The 24,183-nt window shown below is 32.6% G+C and overlaps 1 protein-coding gene across 1 annotated transcript in view; it reads left to right on the plus strand.

Moving 5' to 3' along the window:
• LOC111515800 (major royal jelly protein 9) overlaps positions 1 to 23,191 on the plus strand; it is a 68,776-nt gene extending 45,585 nt beyond the window's left edge. The window contains exons 7-8 of the mRNA XM_074175886.1: positions 5,384 to 5,572; positions 22,813 to 23,191. Of these exons, the coding sequence (XP_074031987.1) occupies positions 5,384 to 5,572; positions 22,813 to 23,001 (378 nt within the window). The 3' untranslated portion in view covers positions 23,002 to 23,191. The remainder of the gene's footprint in view (positions 1 to 5,383; positions 5,573 to 22,812) is intronic.
• The last annotated feature ends 992 nt before the right edge of the window (positions 23,192 to 24,183 follow it).

A 24,183-nucleotide genomic window follows, 5' to 3' on the forward strand; every position in this document is an offset into this window, starting at 1 on the left:
AACACATTTACAGTAATTAACTCTTATTTAAAAAAAAACACAAACTTAATGGTATTATCATGGATATATGAAAACTATAAAGATTCTAATTATATTTATATTGAATATAACAACTGTAATTAATCTCATCTTTTAAAAATATTGGAGTCGATGGTATTCCTTCTATATCGCTGTTTTCAGACATTTTGATAATATAGGTAGGTAATATGAAAACTGATTTTGACAAATAAAGCAATTAGTTACTTAGGTTAGAATCTAGGACAAACAAAGAAACAGGATTCTTGATTGAAAAATTATGGGTTTCTATTGGTTGATAATCTGTATCGTTATAAAAAATCTGTATCATAATGGATATCATTATGAAACGGATTATGGTCATATGAGTGTATTGTTAGAGTACGGGTGTAGAAAAAACATTTTACCAAACTCTTCTGTTTCAAGTCTACACGGAAAAAAAAGATTTGTTACTTCAAAGAAATTTATTTAGTCTAATTTATTTCATCACTTTGATTAAATATCATTCATTCCAAACGACGTGTGTATTGTATCGATTAGATGATAATTTTGCGGAGACAAAATGAAATTCTCATTTTGATTTCTCTAATATTTCAATTCAAGATATCTTTTACTTAGTCAAATGAATTGTGGATCATTTCAAGAATAACATTTATTGAGTTCTCAAAATAATTCGGTTGAGTCAAACAATATAATTTCATCAAATCAAAAGTACATCTGTTGAATGAAAACTTTCCAATTCAGTTAAACACTATGGGGTGCTATTTTGACACTAATATATAATTGAATCAACTGAATATTTATATTCACTTCAACAATACATATCAATACCTTTAACTAATTTTGGAAATAATTTCAAGATTATGGATAATTTCATTTCAATATTTTTATTATTTGTTGGTTTGAAAAATTGAATTGAATATTAAAGTGGCTTGAAGTTCTTATTGTTTAATGTAATGACTGAAAGAAAGCTTCCATGTTTTCAATTTTGTTTTTAAGAAAGTAGAAGTTGTCGAGTGAAATGATTATCATTGAGAGGTAGGTAGGTATGCATACACTGGGTACCTAGTTGACCTTTGATCTTTGGATACGAAGGAATTGGACATTTTCAGAGTAAATACAGTTGAGGTGTTTGCCACAGAAATAGGTGTAGGTATACAATGTCGGCGAAGAGCTGTACCTTTATTTTGAATTGTAAATTTCTTACATCATAAATAATCGAATGGTGCCGTAAACAATGATTTCATTTTCATCATGATAGTATATACTGAATCCTTGAAGGAACCTCTTTTTAAGATTTTTCTTTCAAAGAACATTGTGAAATAATCACAGTTTTCTTTTGTATTACTTTATTAAAATCAGTAATACCGAAAAAGGAAAGTTATTTGTAACATATTTACAGAAATGATGACATCCAACAAAACTGCACGAACTCAAAACATGCAATATAATCTCTTTTATTTTCAGACATGGAGGAATTTCTTAATAACTTGGGATTAAATGACCTGATTGGCATTTTTAAAGGTAAAAAAATACATATATTCTTTATCTCCTACTAATATACTTAAAACACATACTTTTCAAACAGAAAATGATGTAACCCTAGACATAGCTAAAAGGCTCACTGATGAAGAAATGAAAGAAATGACTCCCCCAATTGGCAAAAGAAAAATATTCAATCAAGGAAGCAATTTATGGAATAAATTAAGAATCATGTATAACAGAGGTATGTATTTCATTCATAAATTTAATAATAAATATGTATAACTTTACAATTAAAAACATTCAGTTTTCTCAAATAACTATATATTTTTGCGATTTGCTGTAGATACTTATTATTATTCAGGTCTGTACCTAAGTAATTAAATGCTAGACTTCTCAAATTTAGTAGATTTGAAGGCCTGGAAGTTATGATTAGAGAGCTAGGTAAATGTTGTCATCACAGTCATATTTCTAATCAAATTTTTCTGTGATGAAGTACTTCATTGTTTTTTCCTATTATCAAAAAATAAGAGTATCTCCGTTTGTTAAATTGGATTTGTACACAAAAAAAATAAATATATTTTTATATTTCTATAAGATGATATCCAAGCTAGTTAGTAGAAATTAATCCAATAGTATTATTGGGAAAATGTAGACAATCACTAATCTCTGTTTTCTTTCATTTTAGAACATTACTTCAGTGAAAGGTTTCGAAATCAACTCTAATTGTTTTTTAGTAGATATCACCAATAATAATAATAAATAATGAAATATGTTAATGTTTTAGATTAGGATTAACCATTTGTAAAAAGTTTATATTTTTATTTAAATATTTGTAGAAGTCTATTATAATTTATTAATTGTTTGAATAAATTTGTTACTAAAATTTCTCGATTTTTATTTATATTTTGCTCATTCTCATGTTGAACAATTTGGCATGGCATTTACATAATTATTATTGAATATGAAATATTATCTGCAAGACTCCCATCAGCAGCTGATTAAAAAATTGTGGTACGTAAGTAGATCAATAATCCAGTTGAGAAAATGATACAAAGTGTATTTCATGTATTAAGAAATCGGCTTGTTGAACAAACTATAATATATTCCCACAATAATTCAATAACTTGATCTATTTTGATTGGAGATTCATGTAAATTCAATCACTGACTCTGTATTTCTGATTCTGCCGAAAAGTACTTTTCTCAATATACTAAAACTATACGTAATGTTTTTTATCTATAAACTTAAAAAACATATTGAAGTTTTAGAGAAGAGAAAAGTAATTTTCAGTAGAACTGATCTGAAACTCCATTACTACCAACGAGATGCTGGTACCCAAATTAGTATATTTGGTTAATTGAATCCATAACCAAATTCAAACAAGAGGTAAGGATTTTGATTTGTATCTTTATTTCATTTAGTTCATCATTATTCATACTTATTTTGAACTTTCGAAATGCTTAACTGTATCAGCAAGATACTCACAATGAGGTATAAACATTGTTCGTTCAACTACTATTCATTATTTGTTCAACAAAATCATTACTTTAGTGGAAATTTTCCCATTATCAAAACAAGCAAATTTCTTCATCATCCTGCAGATATATCATGTTTCTTCAACATAACTCTTACTCAAATAGAAAATACATTTGATTATTTCAATCAGATCCACTATTTCACTCATCTTTAAATTTTGTTTGTTCAATAGAATATTCGAATTACTATAAATCATTCTCGCTATCAATTAGACAAAATATTACTTGAATTCAATTCTTCTTTGAATTGAAATAACTAATGGATGTGATTGTTTCAATCAAATATTTGTTTGATACAATGAACATATGCTTGAAGAAATAGTTAGGAGTCAAGAATTCTTTTTACTTGCATCAACAAAATATTTTGTCGTGCATATATGACACTTTTATTTCTTTGAATGAAGTGAATTTTCTTTCATTCAACGAATCTTTTTTTCCGTGTAACTGACAAAATTGAAGTAAACTCTTTAATCTGCAATCTCAAAAAAAAGGCGGTAGAAAAAGACGAAATTAAAGCAGAACTGCTGAAATCAATATCCCATTATATACTAGATCTTTTAGTTTTTATTATTAATAATTGTATATCACTTGGTGTGTAGCCCGACACAGTCAAAACTGCAGTAGTGACTCCTATCCATAAAAAAGGAGATAAAACTGAAATCACAAACTATAGACCAATCTCGCTTTTCACCCATTTGTCAAAAATCTTTGAAAAATGGCTAAAGAAAAGGATAAACTCATTTATAACCTATTTAAATCTGTTTAAAATCTGTTCAAAATCTGTTTTCCCGTTGATGAGCTGTCTTCCCCATACGAACGACAACTTTCAGAAGTTGAAAAACTTGTGCGAGCTAAGGACTTACGAGGTCCTGGCTTTTAACGTGTGATTCCTAACACCTAACCTAACCTAACCTAACCTAACCTAACCTAACCTAACCTAACCTAACCTAACCTAACCTAACCTAACCTAACCTAACCTAACCTAACCTAACCTAACCTAACCTAACCTAACCTAACCTAACCTAACCTAACCTAACCTAACACCTAACCTAACACAACTTCCGTTCCTAGAAAAATTACTTACCTCACAAAGAACTTAAACAAATATATAGTTCCCCAGTGGGGAGCTATTTGAGATGTGGTATAACAGCATGGAATCAGCTCTGCGTGTACACCTCAATTCCTTAGAGGTATTACAAAGGAGATCCATGAAGTTGATCATGTCTAGAAATTCACGTTTTTTGTCAGATCTTCTGTATAAAGAGTGAGAAGTAATGGATATGAAACAATTATATTACTATTGTACAAACGTGAAGTATTATTTCAGCAAAAATAAAGCATCATCACGAAACCACGACTATACCACATGACATAGCGTCCTACTGTTAAAAAAGTCAATTTCACAAAGAGAATATTTTTTCATGGCAACTAGATTATATAACACTGTACCTCACAAAAAAAAATCTTATTCCATACCAATAGGTTTCAAAAATCAAATAAGGAAACACATTCTCGAAACAGATAGACAATTTTTAAAAAATCTTTTTGAGTGAAATGAGTTAGTCTTAGTCATATTCATCCCAAAGTTGTGTTATACTGTAATGTAAGTAGCATAATCTTATCCGTATTGTCTAAGATTTTATCTTTTTGTATATTGATAGTTTACTCTTATAGAACGTGTAATATTTGTCCAAGATTTTATCTATTTTTCTTATTTTTTTTGTCTAGTATTTAATCGGCTTATTTTACTTCAAGCTGAAATATAATGTGTTTAATAACACGAAATTCACAAAATTCAATAAAATGTTTTGTATTTCATCAGTTCGGACTTCCATAGTCCAATATAATATAAATTGATTTGAAATCCCCAGATTAACTGAAAACAACAATTTTATTAAAACAAAAAACTGAAATTACAAGGATATAACATACAAGCTACAACCAGAAAATAAAAAATTGAAATAATAATAAAAGCTGAAAATTAAAAAATATTATTTACAAAAATGAAAAATAAAAATAAAAATTGAAAGATTCCAAACCAAGTTACGTCACGACGTTTCGAGTATTAGTATCCACAATAGTCTTCGGGTGATAACAGTTATCACACACCACGAACTTCATTGTTCAAGAATTATTTCATTTGGAGAACTGCATTTATGTGGAATAAACTTCCTGAGAACGTTTTATCAAATGGATTCAATCTCCAGCAATTCAAATCCAATGTGAATCACTATTTTTGCACAGGCAGCGCTATAAGAGCGCCTTAAAGATTTTCCTGTAGTGCTTGTGTTTTTGTCTTTTAAAAAAATACACACATTGTGATAAAATTATAACATCTTTTGTTTCAGACTTACCGTCTAGATAGAAGGACCCAAAGTGCTGCCGAAGCTATCAATAAGGATGGAGTTCTGTTTTTCGGGTTGATGAGCGACATAAAAATTGCATGCTTCAATATCAGAGGAGATTATGGTGATTGGAGAAGTACGGACATTGTCGCTGATAATCCGATCACTTTACAGTTTGTTAGCGGAATGAAGGTAAATATTATCCTAAAATAGAATGATTGATCTACTGTTTTCATATAATCTAAACTAAAAAATGTTCAATTCTTTGGATGGATCTATCCTAATTCAGGCTTACCTTCAACAATGATCATACACCTAGGGTTGTTGTTTCTGTTGTAATTGACTCCAAATGCCGACTTTCATATTAAAATACTATGGCGACAGGTACAAGTTCACTGTCACTTCACTCCAAAGAAAATAGTGAATATACGTGTAAACATTGTCAAAAAAAAGTCGTGAACAAAGTAAAGTGTAATAAATGTGAAGAAATGTTTCATCCTGCTTGTCTCAGACAAGCAAATGATACAAAAAAAGGAGATTGCAAACACTCGGCAGAAAATCCAAATCAAGGCAATCGAATTAGTCACAGTGATCCAATCATAACAGAGGAAATATTTCTCAAAGAGGAAAACAAACTTCTAAGATCTATAATCCGGGATAAAGATACAATCATAAGTGACAAAGAGACAGTCATCTCATTGATGAATGACAAAATCGCATTCCTTGAAAATAAATTAGAACAATATATCCACATCCCATCAAGGCCAATAAAAAACACCAGCCAAATAGCTGAAAAAGAGGACCCACTAGTAAAAAAGCCCAGCTGCAAAACGCATCACAAACAAAACCCTATCAATGAATCAGAGGTAACTAAGAACAACTCGTAACAGGAAATTCCCAACTACAGGGTGATCCAACTTTCAAAATTGATCAGATTGCACCTAAAATAATGCAAATTCAAACTGAGCAGAAAAGAGAAAAAGAAAAACAAAATGATATGGCTGTTTGACACAGTTAACGAGAAAAACATAGAGAAGTATATCAAAGAACATACAAAAACAGATAATATGTACATCAAAAAACTGAAAACACAAAACACTCGAAAGGATAACCAGTCATTCATGATTGGAGTGTAGCCCCACCTCATAGAAATGGTATATGAACCAAACTTTTGGCCCAGGAAGATACTATACAATCGCTTCAATTTCAAGATAGGACAACACTTTCTGGATGATCAACGAGATGACGAAGAAGTTCATCAATCAAGAACTTTTTTATGAATAGAGCCGAAAGCATCCCATCTACCTATCAAATCTGGCTAGATTCGAAACAATATAAGGATACTTCTGACAACAGAAACCTCAAACTAAGTGACACCACCAGAACAAGGGACTCAAACTTAAGTATCTTTCATCTCAATATACAGTGTCTTCGTAACAAACTAGATGACTTATCAGACAATCCGTACTGTGTGACATGCTTTAGTGAAATATGGCTGACAAATGGACAGCTTCAGTCCGCCGGAATAAGTAATTACAACTTGGTAAATTATTTCTGCAGATAGAAATTTGAACATGGAAGTGTTGCAATTTCTATACAAGAAAATCTATTCGCTGTGGAAATCAAAGTAATTGGACGCTGAGTTCACAGCTATACTTATTCAAAACACTGCCATAGTAACAATCTATAGATCGAACCGTGGCAACTTCGATATATTTTTAAATACTCTGGATAATCTGATAGAATTCCTCACTAGAAAATACCCAAAAATTATTCTAGAAGGAGATTTTAATGTCAATTTTCTTGCAGACAACAAAGAAAAAAACAGTCTCAATAATACCCTCCTTTCTTATAACTTTGAAACTCTTTTATGTGAACCAACGAGAGTTACCCAATATTCTTCCATATGTATTGACAACATATGCACTAACTTCAACTATAAAAAAATTGGAATTGTTAAGGAAGATATTTCTGACCACTATGGTCAATTTATCGAAATCGAGATAAAAAATAGTTCGAACCAGGACAAACAAATTAGACATATTAGTGAATTGGGTAGAGCTGAATTTGTACAATGTATAAACAGAATAGGTTGGTCAAGCTACTATTTAACTAACGATCCAGACATCCTCTCTGAATTTATATGTGAGCATATCACATATTCCACAGAAACAGCTTTTTCTTTGTGAAATATAAATCAAAAAGCTCTAAAACCAAAGTGGTATACTGAGGAACTGAAAGTTATGAGGGAGGATGTAAGACGAATAAAACGCCAATATATTAACACAGGAGACTCCGAAATAAAACGTATGTATCAAACCAAACAAAAAAATTATACAGAAAATGTGAAGAAAGCAAAAAGGAGTATGTATGATAACGTTATCACAAACAGTAAGAACTCGGCAAAAACAGTTTGGAAGATCGTAAGTCAGGTAAAAGTAACAACCACGATACCTGCCTTACTGCAAATGATTTCTGTGAATTCAGCTCCACAATGATCGATAACATTATTAAACAAATGCACCTCACGGATGAATCTGGGATGATCTCGTTAAAATAACTGTGAAAGATTCAGTATTCTTGAGTCCCACAAATGAAAAAGGAATAACAAGTATGATAAAAACACTCGAAAATAGTTCAGCTACGGATGCATATAACATAAGCTCCAAAATAATCAAACTCATACCGGAAATCCCAAGCACACCACTCGCACACCTAGTTAATACATGCATGGAGAAGGGAGAATTTCCATTACATCTGAAACTGTGTAGAGCAACCCCAATTATGAAAAAAGGTAATATAAATAACTGTGATAATTATAGATATATAACAATTGCCCCAATAATATCAAAAATAATTGAAGTAATTATCAAAGACAGAATAACAAGCTTTTTGGAAAACGGAAAGCATGTCAATGACCACCAACATGGATTTCGATCGCTGAGATCAACCTGACAAGCTGTTCTAAGATAGTTCACTTAATAGCAAAAAATCCAGACGTAGGAGTACATACACGTGCAATCCTATGCGACTTGTCGAAAGCCTTCGACAGTGCCTCACATGGCATCCCATTAGAAAAGCTCCATAAATACGGGATACGTGGACCAGCTCTTCGACTCACTGAAACATTCATTACGGACAGACAACAATACATATACTACAATAATGTGACTTCCAGGACCATACAAATCAAACATGGTGTGCCTCAGGGTTCACTCCTAGGGCCACTATTGTTTATAATCTATATGAATGATCTGTCAATTTTCTTAGACATCGCAGATGTATTTATGTACGCAGACGACTCAACACTGTCACGAGGTGAAGCTTATTTTAACGCAAATATTTTATCTTTGAATGAAAATAAAACTTGAAAAATAACTTTCTCAAAAAAAAACAGCAAATGATTCATCGGTCAAAATACTAGGATTTCACATAGATTCCAACCGGAACTAGAAAGAACACATTCAGGAATTGCAAAAAAAGTTGTCCAGAAGTCAATTTTTATTTAGAAATCTCAAAGAAATAGTATCAATTGAAGTGCTGAAAACTGTATACTACGGTATGGTTCACTGCCACTTAATGTATGGGATTCTATTATGGGGTACAAGCTCAGCGTGCCACCAGTTACTAATAAATCACAAAAAAATTGTTAGAACTATGGCTAAGGCTGGATCAAGGGAACATGCCAAACCATTGTTCATCAAAATGCAACTTTTAACACTTCCATGTATATATATATATATATATATATATATATATATATATATATATATATATATATATATATATATATATATATATATATCACAGATGCCATCTTGTGGATTCACCAAAACAAAAATGCGATCACTACGGGGAGTGAAATTTAAGTACAATACCCGCAATAAAGAATTGTACAGACTACCTCGAGTGAACTAAACTAAAACAATGAAGCAGACTGACTTATCTACCAATTAAACTATATAACCTTATACCAGTGGATTGGAAGACATTTACTACAAAAGAATTGAAACACTACTACTAAAAAAAATCACTTCTTGTAAATCCACTTTACAATATTGAAGATGTTTTTCCCATATATGGACTTAATATTTAGTTCTGTCTATTTAACGTATTACCTTACATAAAGCCTAGTTTCTAGCATTATGTCATTTTTACAGTGTATTCACTACTTCCGTTTCTACATAGTTTTACAAATTTCATACATAATTTTATATCTACACCTGTCTTGACGTACCTACACAATTATGTTGTGAATTTATCTCATAAACATTTCATTCACTGCTATTTCAGTTAGTAGTTATTGTAAATGGGATGGATTCTTATTATTTAATCGTTTCAGAAATAGGTTTTGACTTTTCTCTAAATGACTTTTATTAATACTTTCAACAACTGAACTCTACTCTATACAATAGTTACCAAAAACATAAAACAAAATTATTCCTATAGGGAGATAAAATATTAACATCGATATATTATAATAAACAATTCCAACAGTAGTAACCTTCAAGAGGAAGCTGTTGAGATTTCATGATATTTTACTCATTTTTAAGTTACAGTGCTAAGAATATCACTTCTTTTATTTTCGAGACAATGGATCAAAAACAATTTTGTGCTTCTGGATGGGAAAAAATACCGTTCAAGCAAAGCAATGGGTTGGAAAGTGTTATAAGAACTTTGCTCTATCAGAAACAACAATTAACGTTGGTTTGCTGACTTCAAACGTAGTCGTTGAGACAGCAATGATGCAGAATGCAGTGGACATTCAAATGAGGCAGTAACACTAGAGAACAAAAAAAATCCACAAATGGTTTTGAATGATCGAAAAGTGAAGTAGCGTGAGTTAGCTGATATTGTGAAGATATCAAAAGAACGTGTTGGCCTTAAATTGCATAAGCATTTGACCATGAGAAAGCTCGGTTGAAAGTGAATGCTGCGCGAGCTCACTGTTGACCAACTGGTCGCGAGCAACTGGTGAACCTTGTCCAAAGTGCCCGAAAGCACAACAATTGGCTGGAAAGGTTATGGCCTCGGTATTTTGGGATGTGCGTGATGTAATATCCATCGACTATATTGAGAAGGAAAATGCCATCAATAGTGAATTTTTTTTTATTTGAAAATAACCGCATCAACCTTATGGTTATTAGCAGCGGAAAAAATATTTACAAGCAGTAACTATATTGATTACAACATTATATTTCGTTAGATAAGTTCAGAGCACTTAAATAATTTAAAATAACTCAAGGTTTCCTGCGATTCCGTCGATATTTTGCACATTTCCCTTTCTAATTGAAAAATGAAATGAAAAATGTATTATTAGTACAACTTCACAAATGTGGCACTGTGGTTGATCTGCTAGAGATATCAAGTATTCATGGGTTAGTTTGGAGTGTCCTGATCGAAGAATGGTGATTATAACTTGTTCCCTTCGTTTCAGTGTTCCATAGTTCCATGGTCCGACTTTGGGTTTCCATTCTCTCAGTTTGGATGGGGTACTCTGCCATTCAATGTTCCACTTACTCAACAATAAACTTTTGAAGTATTGTTTCAAGTCGGTATGAGGGCTATACCTTGTTGTTCCTTGGTTCGGATTATCAATCGCTTCACGAGCATAAAAGTCAGCACTCTCGTTTCCAATAATCCACACATGCGAAGGAACCCAAAGTAGGATGATTTTCTTCTTGAGCGATTGCAGTTCGAAAAATTGTGGTTGGATAAGTATACCAATGGGGTGTTTGATATATATACACAGGGTATTCCATATTCGATGGTCTATTAGACGTATCTAGAGAACAAAAAAAGATGAGAGTTTCAAATTTTGGTAACCAATGTAGATGGTTGTGATCTATAGTTTGAAAATATTCCCATCGCCGCATTGTTGCCAAATCTACATGTAACAGACATCAACTTGGAAATTTCAAATGGAACACCCTATATAATATATCATTTTTGAATCCAAGTCACTTTTGTGAACCATGTTCTATACCTATCTCTCATCGTTTTTAAAATAATAATCGTTTTTTAATTTTTTTTTGGCAAAAACATGTTATTTTTAATATTTAATACCGCATGAATTAACTGATACATTGAACTCAAATTCTGGCAACATTGAGATAAGGTATGGTGGTCATTATTTCAGAACGAAACTCAAATCTTATTTTATACAGAGTGTCTGAAAAATACGTCTCAATTTGTATCTTTGAAAAACGACCATAACTATTTTTTTTCAAATAGAACACCCTGTATGTTATTCAATTTTCGAATTCAGGCAACCAATGTGAACAACTTTGATCAACTATGTTCTATACCTATAACTGACCGTTCATGATATATGAACTATTTCTAAAAAAAATTCTCCTATGCAAGCATAAAATTTCCAATAAAATTAAAAATCAAGTGCCTAATACACAAGAAATACTTTTGAATATTATTAAATCAGTCTGAAAAATTCAATACATATGGTGAATCTTTTTCTATTTCCAATATACTACTCGAATATCAAAAGAGTTTTGATTTAAACATTAATTTTCAATTTGGCAACTGAATTTCGGCAAGGATCATGATCGAGGTGTATCATGATCGAAGTCTGATTTAAAAAATAAAATAATGGATTTGACAATAACCTGTTTGAATAGTTCGACTGTCATATTGAATAGTGAAGATGGATAATAATAATTATTCAAACTCTTAAAATCCTAAACTCGTTTCATAATAATTTATTTCACGTGAGGGAATAGTCAAGCTTCGAAATCTGATTTTCCGTTAACCAGCTGTCGGACCCCTACGAACGACAACCCTTAGAAGTCGAAACTTGTGCGAGGTAAGGATTAACGAGGTCTTACCTTTCAACGTGTGATTCCTAACACTTCTGGGCTTCAGAAAATCCCCATTTCATTAGACAAAGGGAATTTCAACAAAAAGTCTGTTTTAATGTTTTTTTGTATGCTCACGGATGATAAAGTTTCTATTTGCATTTATGGAGAGGAGTTGAATTCCGAAAAATATTTAGATATTCTGAGATCGATTATGCGTGATTTTTTAGACAATTTGCCCCTGAACTTGTATCGGAATTGTTGGTATCACCAGATCTGACTGTGGGGAAAAATCTAAGGAAAGATATATAGAACACTTATCAATACGAAACAGGAACTAAAAGATTGGGTTAGATGTGCCTTCGAGGAAATCGACCCGTCGGAAATCCGCAGAGCCACGACTGATCACATAATACAATCATCAATCCATCGATGTTTATAAGCGAATAGTCAGCATTTCAAGCACCTGAGCTAGTGAATTTTTGTCATGTCAGTATCAAATGTCAAATAATTGCGAAGCTAGTTTCACAATATTATCCCTTATTTCTTAGTGTAGATTTATTTTGTTATCAATTTAATTTTGGAAAGTGTTCGTTCTTCGGTCAAAATAGAAATGTTTGTCATTCACCCAATATGAAATTTCATTCATGTATTCCATTAAACGTTTCTAAACTGATATAAAGTTATTATTCATTATTCAATGTGTTCAATAAATACATTTTTCCCCGACTTTTGTAATCGAAATGTTATATTTGTATAGAAGCAAAAAAATTATAGAACAATTCATATCTTATAAACGGTCAGAGATAGGTATAGGACATAGTTGATCAAAGTTGTTTACATTGGTTGCCTGAATTCGAAAATTGAATAATATACAGGTGTTCCATTTGAAACAAAATAGTTATGGTTGTTTTTCAAAGATGCAAATTGAGAAGTAATTTTCAGACACTCTGTATAAAATGAGATTTGAGTTTCGTTCTGAAATAATGACCACTATACCTTATCTCAATGTTGCCAGAATTTGAGTTCAATGTATCAGTTAATTCATGCGATATTAAATATTAAAAATACCATGTTTTTACAAAAAAAAATACAAAATGATTATTATTTTAAAAACGGTGAGAGATAGGTACAGAACACGGTTCAGAAAAGTAACTTGGATTTCGATGCAGAATTCAAAAATGATATAATATATAGGGTGTTCCATTTGAAATTTCCAAGTTGATGTCTGTTACATGTAGATGTGGCAACAATGCGGCGATGAAAATATTTCCAAAGGATATATCACAGCCATCTACATCGGTAACCAAAATTTGAGAATCTCATCTTTTTTTGTTCTCTAGATACGTCTAATAGACCATCGAATATGGAATACCCTGTGTATATATATATATATATATATATATATATATATATATATATATATATATATATATATATATATATATATATAGGCTGATTCACGGTGGATGGCACATTAGACGTTTCTGGTGAACCAGACAACGGATCACTTTGAAAATTTAATGTAGGGCATATTCGGACATTCTCTAGCCAACTAAAATATTTTCGACAATGCGGTGTTGCCGCTTCTATTAGAAAGCAGTAGCAACTTTGATTTTTCAAATGGAACACTCTGTATATAATATTATTTTTGGAATCTCCAACGATTGCCCGACAACTTTTCTTGATATTTCCCTATACCTATCTGTTACCGTTTTCGAAATGAAAATTAATTTCAATTTTTTTCTTCGAAAATCATGACTTCTAAAAATGCCGATATCTTTTAGTTAAGAAGTACTATGATATCAAAATTTGGTTTGGAGTTAGGTGATACTTGGACACTTCCCACACGTCAGCCCAATCTCCGTTAATTCAATACAGGGTGGTAAAAAAATACAGTTTTTTCGTTTGCTTGAAAAAGTTGCTGAAATTTGATTATTTTAAATGGAACACCCTGTATATTATTGAAAATTCGGAAAGCTGCTGAAATTTGCTTTCTTTCTATGTATATCATACCTATACCTAACTAGTCAAGTTTCGGACTTATGAACATTTATTTGTGAAAATGTCCCTTCAGAATGGTATTTCCATTCGGTATTTGGTAAGCAGGCCATGATTACTATTTGACAGTAGCGTTGTGACATTCTCCTAATAATATCGACATTTTCGTCACTTCAGAAGTTGCAAATACCTTCAAAACGATGGAACAAAACTATTCAAACGAAGTTCTTATGAATTTGTTTATTATTTTTGGACAGTGTGACAAAATTATCAGCAGAACATGTAGAAAGTTCAATGAAATGTATCCGAATCTACCGCCAATGAACCTCAAGAAATTTATACGAATTCAGAACAATTTCAATATGTTTGGATAAACTTTAAAAAAGCACCAAGAAACTTGAAATTGGAAATATTGATATGAATAATTATAAAAAAGTAAAACAATCATGTGGAATATTTCAAAATATGTTCGAATCGCTGGCCGTTCACTTCCAAGCACTTTAAAATGCGGGTGTTGACTGCTTTCGTGGTGGCAGATCTGATTTCATTGGGATCCAAATCTTCAAATGTTTGGGCAATCCTTTCTAACAATTCATCTCTCGAACGCACGGGTATTTTGTAAACTTTTTCTTTAAACATTCCCCACAAATAAAAATCTAATGTATTAAGATCGGGTGATCTCGCTGGCCAATTCCATGGTCCCAAGCGCCTCATCCACCGATCGTCAAATAGTCTATCCAGTTCTGCGCTCACTTCTCTTGTGCAATGTGCAGGAGCTCCGTCTAGTTGGTACCAACAGTTTCGATAATCTTCGAGTGGCAGATTATTCACGAAACTGTCTACAGTATTCTCCAAAATATTCAGGTAGCTTCTGGATGTTAATGACTCCTCGTATATCACGTACCTCAATTTGTTGTCCATCAACATGCAGAAGACATTAAAACTAAATTTTTCTTGAAATCCGGCTTCTTTTGTGACGTGAGGATTTTCACTGGACCAATAATGACGATTTTTTCTATTGAAAATCCCTTCTCTCGAAAATTTCGATTCATCAGTCCAAATAATTTTATTTAAAAAAAGTGGATCTTCTTGAATGCGTGTCAACAACATTTCACAAAATTCTACTCTCTGTTGAGGATCTTGAGGCTTCATTGCTTGAATTTTGGTGAATTTATAATCATGCATTTTATGTCTTCGCAAGATTCTTTGAACCGATGAATATTTTATACCCAAATCTTCTTCAGCACTTCTTATCGATGACTCGGGAAATGCGTGAAAATATGCTAAGGTTGAGGTTCATTGGCGGTAGATTCGGATACATTTCATTGAACTTTCTACATGTTCTGCTGATAATTTTGTCACACTGTCCAAAAATAATAAACAAATTCATAAGAACTTCGTTTGAATAGTTTTGTTCCATCGTTTTGAAGGTATTTGCAACTTCTGAAGTGACGAAAATGTCGATATTATTAGGAGAATGTCACAACGCTACTGTCAAATAGTAATCATGGCCTGCTTACCAAATACCGAATGGAAATACCATTCTGAAGGGACATTTTCACAAATAAATGTTCATAAGTCCGAAACTTGACTAGTTAGGTATAGGTATGATATACATAGAAAGAAAGCAAATTTCAGCAGCTTTCCGAATTTTCAATAATATACAGGGTGTTCCATTCAAAATAATCAAATTTCAGCAACTTTTTCAAGCAAACGAAAAAACTGTATTTTTTTACCATCCTGTATTGAAGTAACGGAGATTAGGCTGACGTGTGGGAAGTGTCCAAGTATCACCTAACTCCAAACCAAATTTCGATATCATAGTACTTCTTAACTAAAAGATATCGGCATTTTTAGAAGTCATGATTTTCGAAGAAAAAAATTGAAATTAATTTTTATTTCGAAAACGGTAACAGATAGGTATAGGGAGATATCAAGAAAAGTTGTCGGGCAATTGTTGGAGATTCCAAAAATAATATTATATACAGAGTGTTCCATTTGAAAAATCAAAGTTGCTACTGCTTTCTAATAGAAGCGGCAACACCGCATTGCCGAAAATATTTTAGTTGGCTAGAGAATGTCCGAATATGCCCTACATTGAATTTTCAAAGTGATCCGTTGTCTGGTTCACCAGAAACGTCTAATGTGCCATCCACCGTGAATCAGCCTGTATATATAGGAGTTGTAAGGCACTGAGAGAGTCTGAAATAATTGAGACAGTGTCCGATGCACTTGACTTATCGTACTGGAGAGCTTGATGGATGGCGAATAATTGTCCAGTTAATAGTGAATATTATATAGCGTTATCCGAGCGTTTGAAGGCCGAAATTGCAGAGAAAAGACCGCATATGGCACAAGTGTCACAAGTCATGCAAAATTGCATGAAATGGGCTTTGAATTGCTTCCTCATCCAACGTATTCTCTAGGTCTGGCCTCCAGCGACTTTTTTCTGTTCACAGACCTCAATATCCGCTCGAAAGAATAGGTTATTGCTGAAACTGCAGCCTTTTTTGAGGCAGAAGAATAGTTCTACAAAAGTGGTATTGAAATATTAAAGCTGCGCTGGAATGATTGTGTGGCTCTTGATGGAGATTACGTTGATAAATGAAACCAATTTTTAACAAAAAAACGCGTTTTCTCTCTTAGTCCCGGTACATTTCAGCACATGTGTTTCAACACATTTTCTTTTCAAAATTCCAGGTACTGTGCGGGGCGACTTTTTCATCTTTTTTTTCTTCTGTTGCTTCCTTCCAAATACGAACCTCACGAAAGTGTATTCACTTTCAATTTCAAATGCGAATCTCTTCTGAATGCCACTGACAATAAAATAGTGATTACGATTCAGTTCAACTGACTTCACGCATCAAATTTTTGTATAAATATTATTAATTGCGAGACCAATTGACTTCTCACGATATTCTTTGAGTAGATAATTGGTGTTGCAGTTATTATGATAGTATTTAACAAAATACCGACATGAAAAATATAATGGATCTTGTTACGTAATCAAAAATAGAATGAAACAATGGATTTAGGATTTCCAAAATTCAGTGAGGGCTCATTGTTCGCTTCGCAAATGGATGCAGATGTTCAGTAACTTTTTAAGCTAATTTCCAATTCATGAAAAAGATACAAACGATTTCAATAAAAATGATTATATTTTGGGAACGGGAGATTTTGGCTTTTTACTCCTCCATCTTTATACAAAAAAGTGTGAGAATATTCCATAAAAAGGAAAGAAGAAATGAATTTTAAAAATTGACTCTTCATAAAATTCCGTAGATCATGCAAATGAGTAACTTTCAGACACAAACTGGAAGAAAAAGCCCCCTCTAGTAACAGTTATTTCATATGAACATTGAAATACACGAAATAAAAACACTTTCCAAACAAATAAATGTATATGAACACTGAATTACACAAAACACTTTTTCCTGTTCAGTTCGTACTCCAAACATTCGTTATGGAATTCAATCAGATATCATTCACAGAATTCCTAAACAATATACTGAATGAAAAGTAAAAATTTAACTTACATGGAACACTGGTATATATCCGATGTTTTGGCATGAGATACTTGCCTTGTTGCATCTTCATTAATCAAATTACGACCTGGTGTCACATATGAGTCAAATCTACAAACATGTTATCGATGACTCCTGAAAAAATACCCCTTTCAATTTAAACAATATTCCTATGGCTGAGATTCATTCAACTGAGCGAATGAATGTCATTACGTACTATCATCGAAAACATGAGTAGATCAAAGTCATTAGTGACATCAATTCCCAATTTCATGAATAATTTGAGTGCTTCATTATATTATGTTATGAAGACTGGTGCTGAAGAGACAATAAGGCAAGTGTCTTATGCCGAAACATCGGATATATACCAGTTTTTCATGTGAGTGGAATTTCACCTCTTTCATTTACTATATTGTGTAGGAATCCTGTGAATGATATCTGATTCAATTTCATAACGAATGTGGAATAGAAACTGAATGGAGAGAAGTTTTTTTTGTATAATTTAGTATTTATACAGTGTCACCATTAAAGTGCGCACCATATGGGAAACTTTTTTTTCGAAGAGTTTCAATGAATTTTAACTTTGGCACTTGTTTGTGCTTTAAATTTAACTTAAAATGATGCGGCCAACTGCGACCCACTGTTTGTCAAATTCAACTTTTTTTTGAAAAAATTGAAAAAGTGCATTTCAAGATCGAATTTAACAAAAAGTTACTTGAAAAAGTTGTGTCTACGACAATTTTATATCCATATGCCAAATTTTATGCAACTAGGATAAAGTTAACGTTTTGCTAATTTTTGACAGATATCCCCTTTATTTTAAAAAACAAGTTCGGTTAATTGTCATCAATTCATGTATACATAACAAACTCATCATGGAGTTTAACTTTTCTGATAAATTTTTACTTATACGGACATTTTTAGAGAGAAATAAAAAATGTGCTATAAAAATTTTAACATGACTGGTGCAAAGTTTCAATCACTTGGCTATTTTCTTAAACAAACGTCAGTACCTTCAATTTTGAAAAAGCAGACACAACTCAAAAACTGCAATAAGTATTAATAAAATTACTAGAGTTGAAATTACATTGAAATTTCAATATGCAGTATTTACAGATTATTTATAAACACTAACTAGGGCGGTAAGGATGCTTAATCACGTTGAATAAAATTTTCAAGTAGGTCTTGACAAACAAAATGCATGCTATGGTACTGTCAAGTTGTTGATTAACTTGTCAAATTTCTAACAGTTATTGTTGCAATAGTGTTGTCTCTTCAGGAAAAAATAAAAATAGTTTTAATATGTGGTGAGAATACACCATACCGGCAAGTAGCTAACATTTTTAATGAACGGCATCCAGGAAAAAATGTTCAACATACTACCTACTGTGTCAAGGATAATGTCGAAATTCAGAAAAACAGGATCCGTAGCAAATCAATTTAAGAAAAAGCACACTCCAAGTTAATATGATGAGGAGGCCCAACTTAACATTTGTTTAAAAGTTATTGAACACGGGCAAACGAGCATAACCGATATTATAAAAAATACCGATTACAAGAGAAAAAGTGTTAGAAAAATTTTATTAAAGAATAAATTTTGTTCTTACAAGCCAAAATTTATTAACACATTGAAAGAACGAGACGTTGATGTCCATTTGGGGTTTTCATTCTGGTTTCAAGGAGAAAGAGAAGAAAATGTAAAGTTTCCATATAAAATTTTATGGACAGATGAGGCAACGTTCTTTTCAAATGGAACGGTAAGTTCTCAAAATTGCCGATAGTGGGCCCAAGAAAATCCCAATCTCACAATTGAATGTGGTGATCAGTATTCCTTTAAAACTATTGTAAGGTGTGGGATACTTAACGACTAAATAATTGGGCCATTTTTCTTCAGGAAAAATTTATCATCCGTCGGTTAGTGAAGAGGTTAGTGAAGTTTTAGATAATATGCCTTCAAATATTAAATACGATCCATGGGATCAGCTTGATGGCGCACCAATACATCACATGGTTGCTGTGAAACAGTCCCTCCAACAAATGTTCAGATGCAAAGTTATTGGACGTAACTGGAAACATTATTGGCCACCTAGATCACCCGACTTGACGCCTTTAGACTTTTTCTTGTGGGGTTACCTGAAACAAAAAGTGTACCGAAGTAGACCATTTACTGACATACAACATCTGGAAAATACCATTCGCGAGTGCTGTGCAAATATAAATCCCCGATTTATTGAAAATTCAGTTACAGATGTCAGTAGAAGGACCATAATTTGTATTGAACGTGGAGGACGACATACTGAAATGTAGGCTATAGGTGTTTGACAACCTCATTTAGATCAATAAGTAATTTTTTGTACCCATTTGTATTTTGTATAATATTATTGTTGTTTAAAATTTATAATAATAATAATAATAATTCTATCGAAATTATTTGCATTTTTTTTTAGTTGCCTCTGCTTTTTCGAAATCAAAGGTTTGTTTAGGAAAATTACCAAGTGATTGAAACTTTGCACCAGTCATGATAAAATTTTGATAGCAAATTTTTAATTTCTCTCTAAAAATGTCCGTGTAGGTGGAAATGTATCAGAAAAGTTAAACTCCATGATGAGTTTGTTATGTATACATGAATTGATGACAATTAACCGAACTTGTTTTTCAAAATAAAGGGGATATCTGTCAAAAATAAGCAAAACGTTAACTTCATCCCAGTTGCATAAAATTTGGCATATGGATGTAAAATTGCCGTAGACACAACTTTTTCAAGTAACTTTTTGTTAAATTCGATCTAGAAATGCACTTTTTCAATTTTTTTCAAAAAGAAAGTTGAATTTGACAAACACTGAACGTCAGTGGGTCGCAGTTGGCCGCATCATTCTGAGTTAAATTTAAAGCACAAACAAACAAGTGCCAAAATTAAACTTCATTGAAACTTTTCGAAAAAAAAGTTTCCCATATGGTGCGCACTTTAATGGTGACACTGTATAAAAGTATTTTTCTTTCGTGTAATTCAAGATTATATTTATGAAAGAAGATATTTCAAAAGGGTTTTTTCCAGTTGATGCCTGATCACGATCTACACATCTTTGTAAAGACCTGATTTTTGAATTTGATGGCTTTTTTTCTTTCTTTGGAAGATTCCAACATTCGTTTGTAAGAAGATGCAGAAGTAGAAAGCCAGAACTGTTCCCCAAAAACCTCAGAACATTTGTCTTTCATTTCTAATTAGTCAGTGGGCTATGCTTAAATACATGCAGTAAACAAATCTTAACGAAGTGAACTTTAAATATTCAAGCCCATCTCGGATATACCTACACAGTAGGTTGAATGGACTGACACCTATCAGAAAACAACTACTCCCCTGGCTAATACCACGCACGGGGTTGGATTATATCCGACAGGCGTCAGTGCTGGAATCTTCACAGAAAATTTCCTGCATATGCAATTGGCAATACAACTGAAAGAGTCGACCTTCAATTTTGGAACGGGCACACTTGCAGACCGGTTTCGGGCTCCTTAGCCACTCGTCAGTGCAAGATAGTGACCATCATCGACCTAAAGTCAAGGATATTTCATAATTGAAAATCGAAATCCTTTCAGAGTATTTCATTCCTCGTCTTAAGTTGGAGCAAACATCAAAAATGTCACTTCATTCAGTGGACGAGGTACTAACCAACTGCATATCCAAAATTTGCCCGATTCCTCTGAATAAGAGAGAAAAAACTTTTTTATTAGTCAGTGGGCTATGCTTGAAGACATGCAGTAAACAATAAATCTAGAGAAATGAACTTTGAATCTTCAAGCCCGTCTCGTATATACCTACACAGTAGGTTGAATAGACTGACGCCTATCAGAAAACAACTACTCCACTGGCTAATACCACGAACGGCGTTGGATTATATCCGACATTATTATAGAATATCATTGACTTTAGGTCGATGATGGTGATGATGGTGGCTAAGGAGCCCAAAACCGATCTGCAAGTGTGCCTGTTCCAAAATTGATGGTCGACTCTTTCAGTTGTATTGCCACTTGCATGTGCAGAAAATTTTCTGTGACTACTGCACTGACGCATGTCGGATATAATCCAATGCCGTTCGTGGTATTAGCCAGTGGAGTAGTTGTTTTCAGTTCATTCAACCTACTGTGTAGGTATATCTGAGACGGGCTTGAACATTCAAAGTTCATTTCTTTAGATTTCTCTTTGAATTTGAACACGATGAATCGATGATATCATGACCAATAATACTACTGAATCACACAGAAATTCACCGTGTATATTAACTGATATTAGTTTCAGTAAAGTTCTCATTTCAGATTTATTCAGCACCAAAAACATTTTTTATAATTACTAAATGTTACCATCGCAAATGGTCACCTAAACCAATAATTGCATTCTGAGAGATTCATATGCCACCATTTTATACATGTATGTTAATTTTTATTTCTCTGGCTGATGACTAGTTTGTTTTTGGAATGAGAAGGTTATCATAACCAGATTTTTGTAAACATGTTTCAATAGTCTGCCTCCTTAGGGTATTTATTACTGTATCATCAGCATATGATATGACCTGTAGGTATAGAACTGTTTCCTATGGAACCCCTATTGAAATATTACGATAGGTTTTATTTTTATTACCCACTTCAACATAGTGAATTCTCTAAAACGAATAATTGTGCAGAACAAAAACCGGTTCACGAATACCGTCTACATAAAGTTTATTGGGGAGTTTTTCATTTTGAACTCAAATGCCTTGGTCAAGTCCAATAACACTGCTGAACATTTCTCGAAGTTTTCCAAGGCCCCGGTTGTTCCTCACTTATCTCAAAAAATTAAACTGGTCCATTTTTCAAAATTTGCTAAAATAATTCAGCAAAATTGTTCATTACTGATATTGGTCGATGAATACCTAATACAGATTTATCCCCTGATTTGAAAATGGAGCTCACCTACTCAACATCTGTTTAATTAATGTTCCTGTGTTTTTCTGTTCATTCGGTTTCGTGTATTTCTATATTATTATTTCAATTTTTAAAGTGAATTATTATCATTATCAACAGTCCATACAAATTGGTGATTCATTTTCTCAACTTGCAGGTAGTCAAAAACAGAAAGGGAGTGGAAAAATTGTTAGTGTTGACATCCAGATTCCAAAAAGTGGCAAAAGGAATTTTAGATACGTCTGAAATAAATTTCCGAATCCTAGTTGCTGATGTTGATACCTTGATATATAGAAAGAATTGTGGAAAACAAAATATATGGAAAGAATATGGTGTTTTTTGGTAACTTCACGAAAATTTAAATATGAAAATGCATTTTTATATGAAACACTCTTTTTTCATTCTGGTTTTATCCAATTTTGTTATAATCAATCCATAATTGAGTTTTTGCAGACGAATTTCACCTGTAAAACTATAAAATGACAGAAATATATTTTACTTCTATGTAATTTTCGAATAAAAGTTTCGTAGTGTCATTTTCGAAATTATTTCTTGCAAAAAGCTTACACATTTCTGAAAAAAAAATCTTGCGTTGGTGGATTGTAAAGACCTGTGTTTAAAATAAACATACCCAGTTTGAAAAAACTAAAAAACACGCTTTTGAAGAACATCGACATAAATAGTTGAAAATATTTTTTTTCAAATAAGCTTCAAACAATAACGATCAAAAAATACTAGTATTATTGTGGAAAATGCGTGGGCGCTAGATATACAAAAAATATTTCACAAAGCGCCCGCGTACCTGATGCAGAACAAATACAGGCAAATTTACCTAATGTACCTGAAATACCTGAGTTAAGACGCTCTGACCGTATAGAGAGACAGACAACAGGATGACCAGTTCAGTTTGAGGAGTGCCAGAAGATGACAGTACTACCAACTGTCGAGAGCGCTCGCAGATAATTAATAGAAGATATAAAGCTTCAAATCCTTTTTGTATATAAAATAAATATATATATATAAATATATATATATATATAAATATATATATAAAAATAGGGGCAAACCGCGGACACGTGTTTCTGGCTATTGGCCTCATCAGCGCGGTGCAGCCAAGTGTAAAGATGGGCAACACTTGTTTACCGAAAGCAGGAAACTACACATACGCACGGAGTCAACAACAGAATCCAACCGCACATTTGTGGTTCCAGTTAGAAGACCTAGAATTCCTAGGATACATCTAACATGACCACGTAGGCAGCTATAGCTACCTGCGTGACATCCGAGTCCAGGATATAAATACAGATAGAGATTTTATCGAGTGTGTATGATACAAATCAAGAATGAAATAATTCGTGGACACAACACTCAAAAAATAGGGGCAAACCGCGGACACGTGTTTCTGGCTATATGATGAGGCCAATAGCCAGAAACACGTGTCCGCGGTTTGCCCCTATTTTTTGAGTGTTGTGTCCACGAATTATTTCATTCTTGATTTGTATCATACACACTCGATAAAATCTCTATC

This window comes from Leptinotarsa decemlineata, unplaced genomic scaffold (genome assembly GCF_025532065.1).
Source record: "Leptinotarsa decemlineata unplaced genomic scaffold, Ldec_3_MD MMD2_tig00001393_RagTag_RagTag, whole genome shotgun sequence".
NCBI lineage: Eukaryota > Metazoa > Arthropoda > Insecta > Coleoptera > Chrysomelidae > Leptinotarsa > Leptinotarsa decemlineata.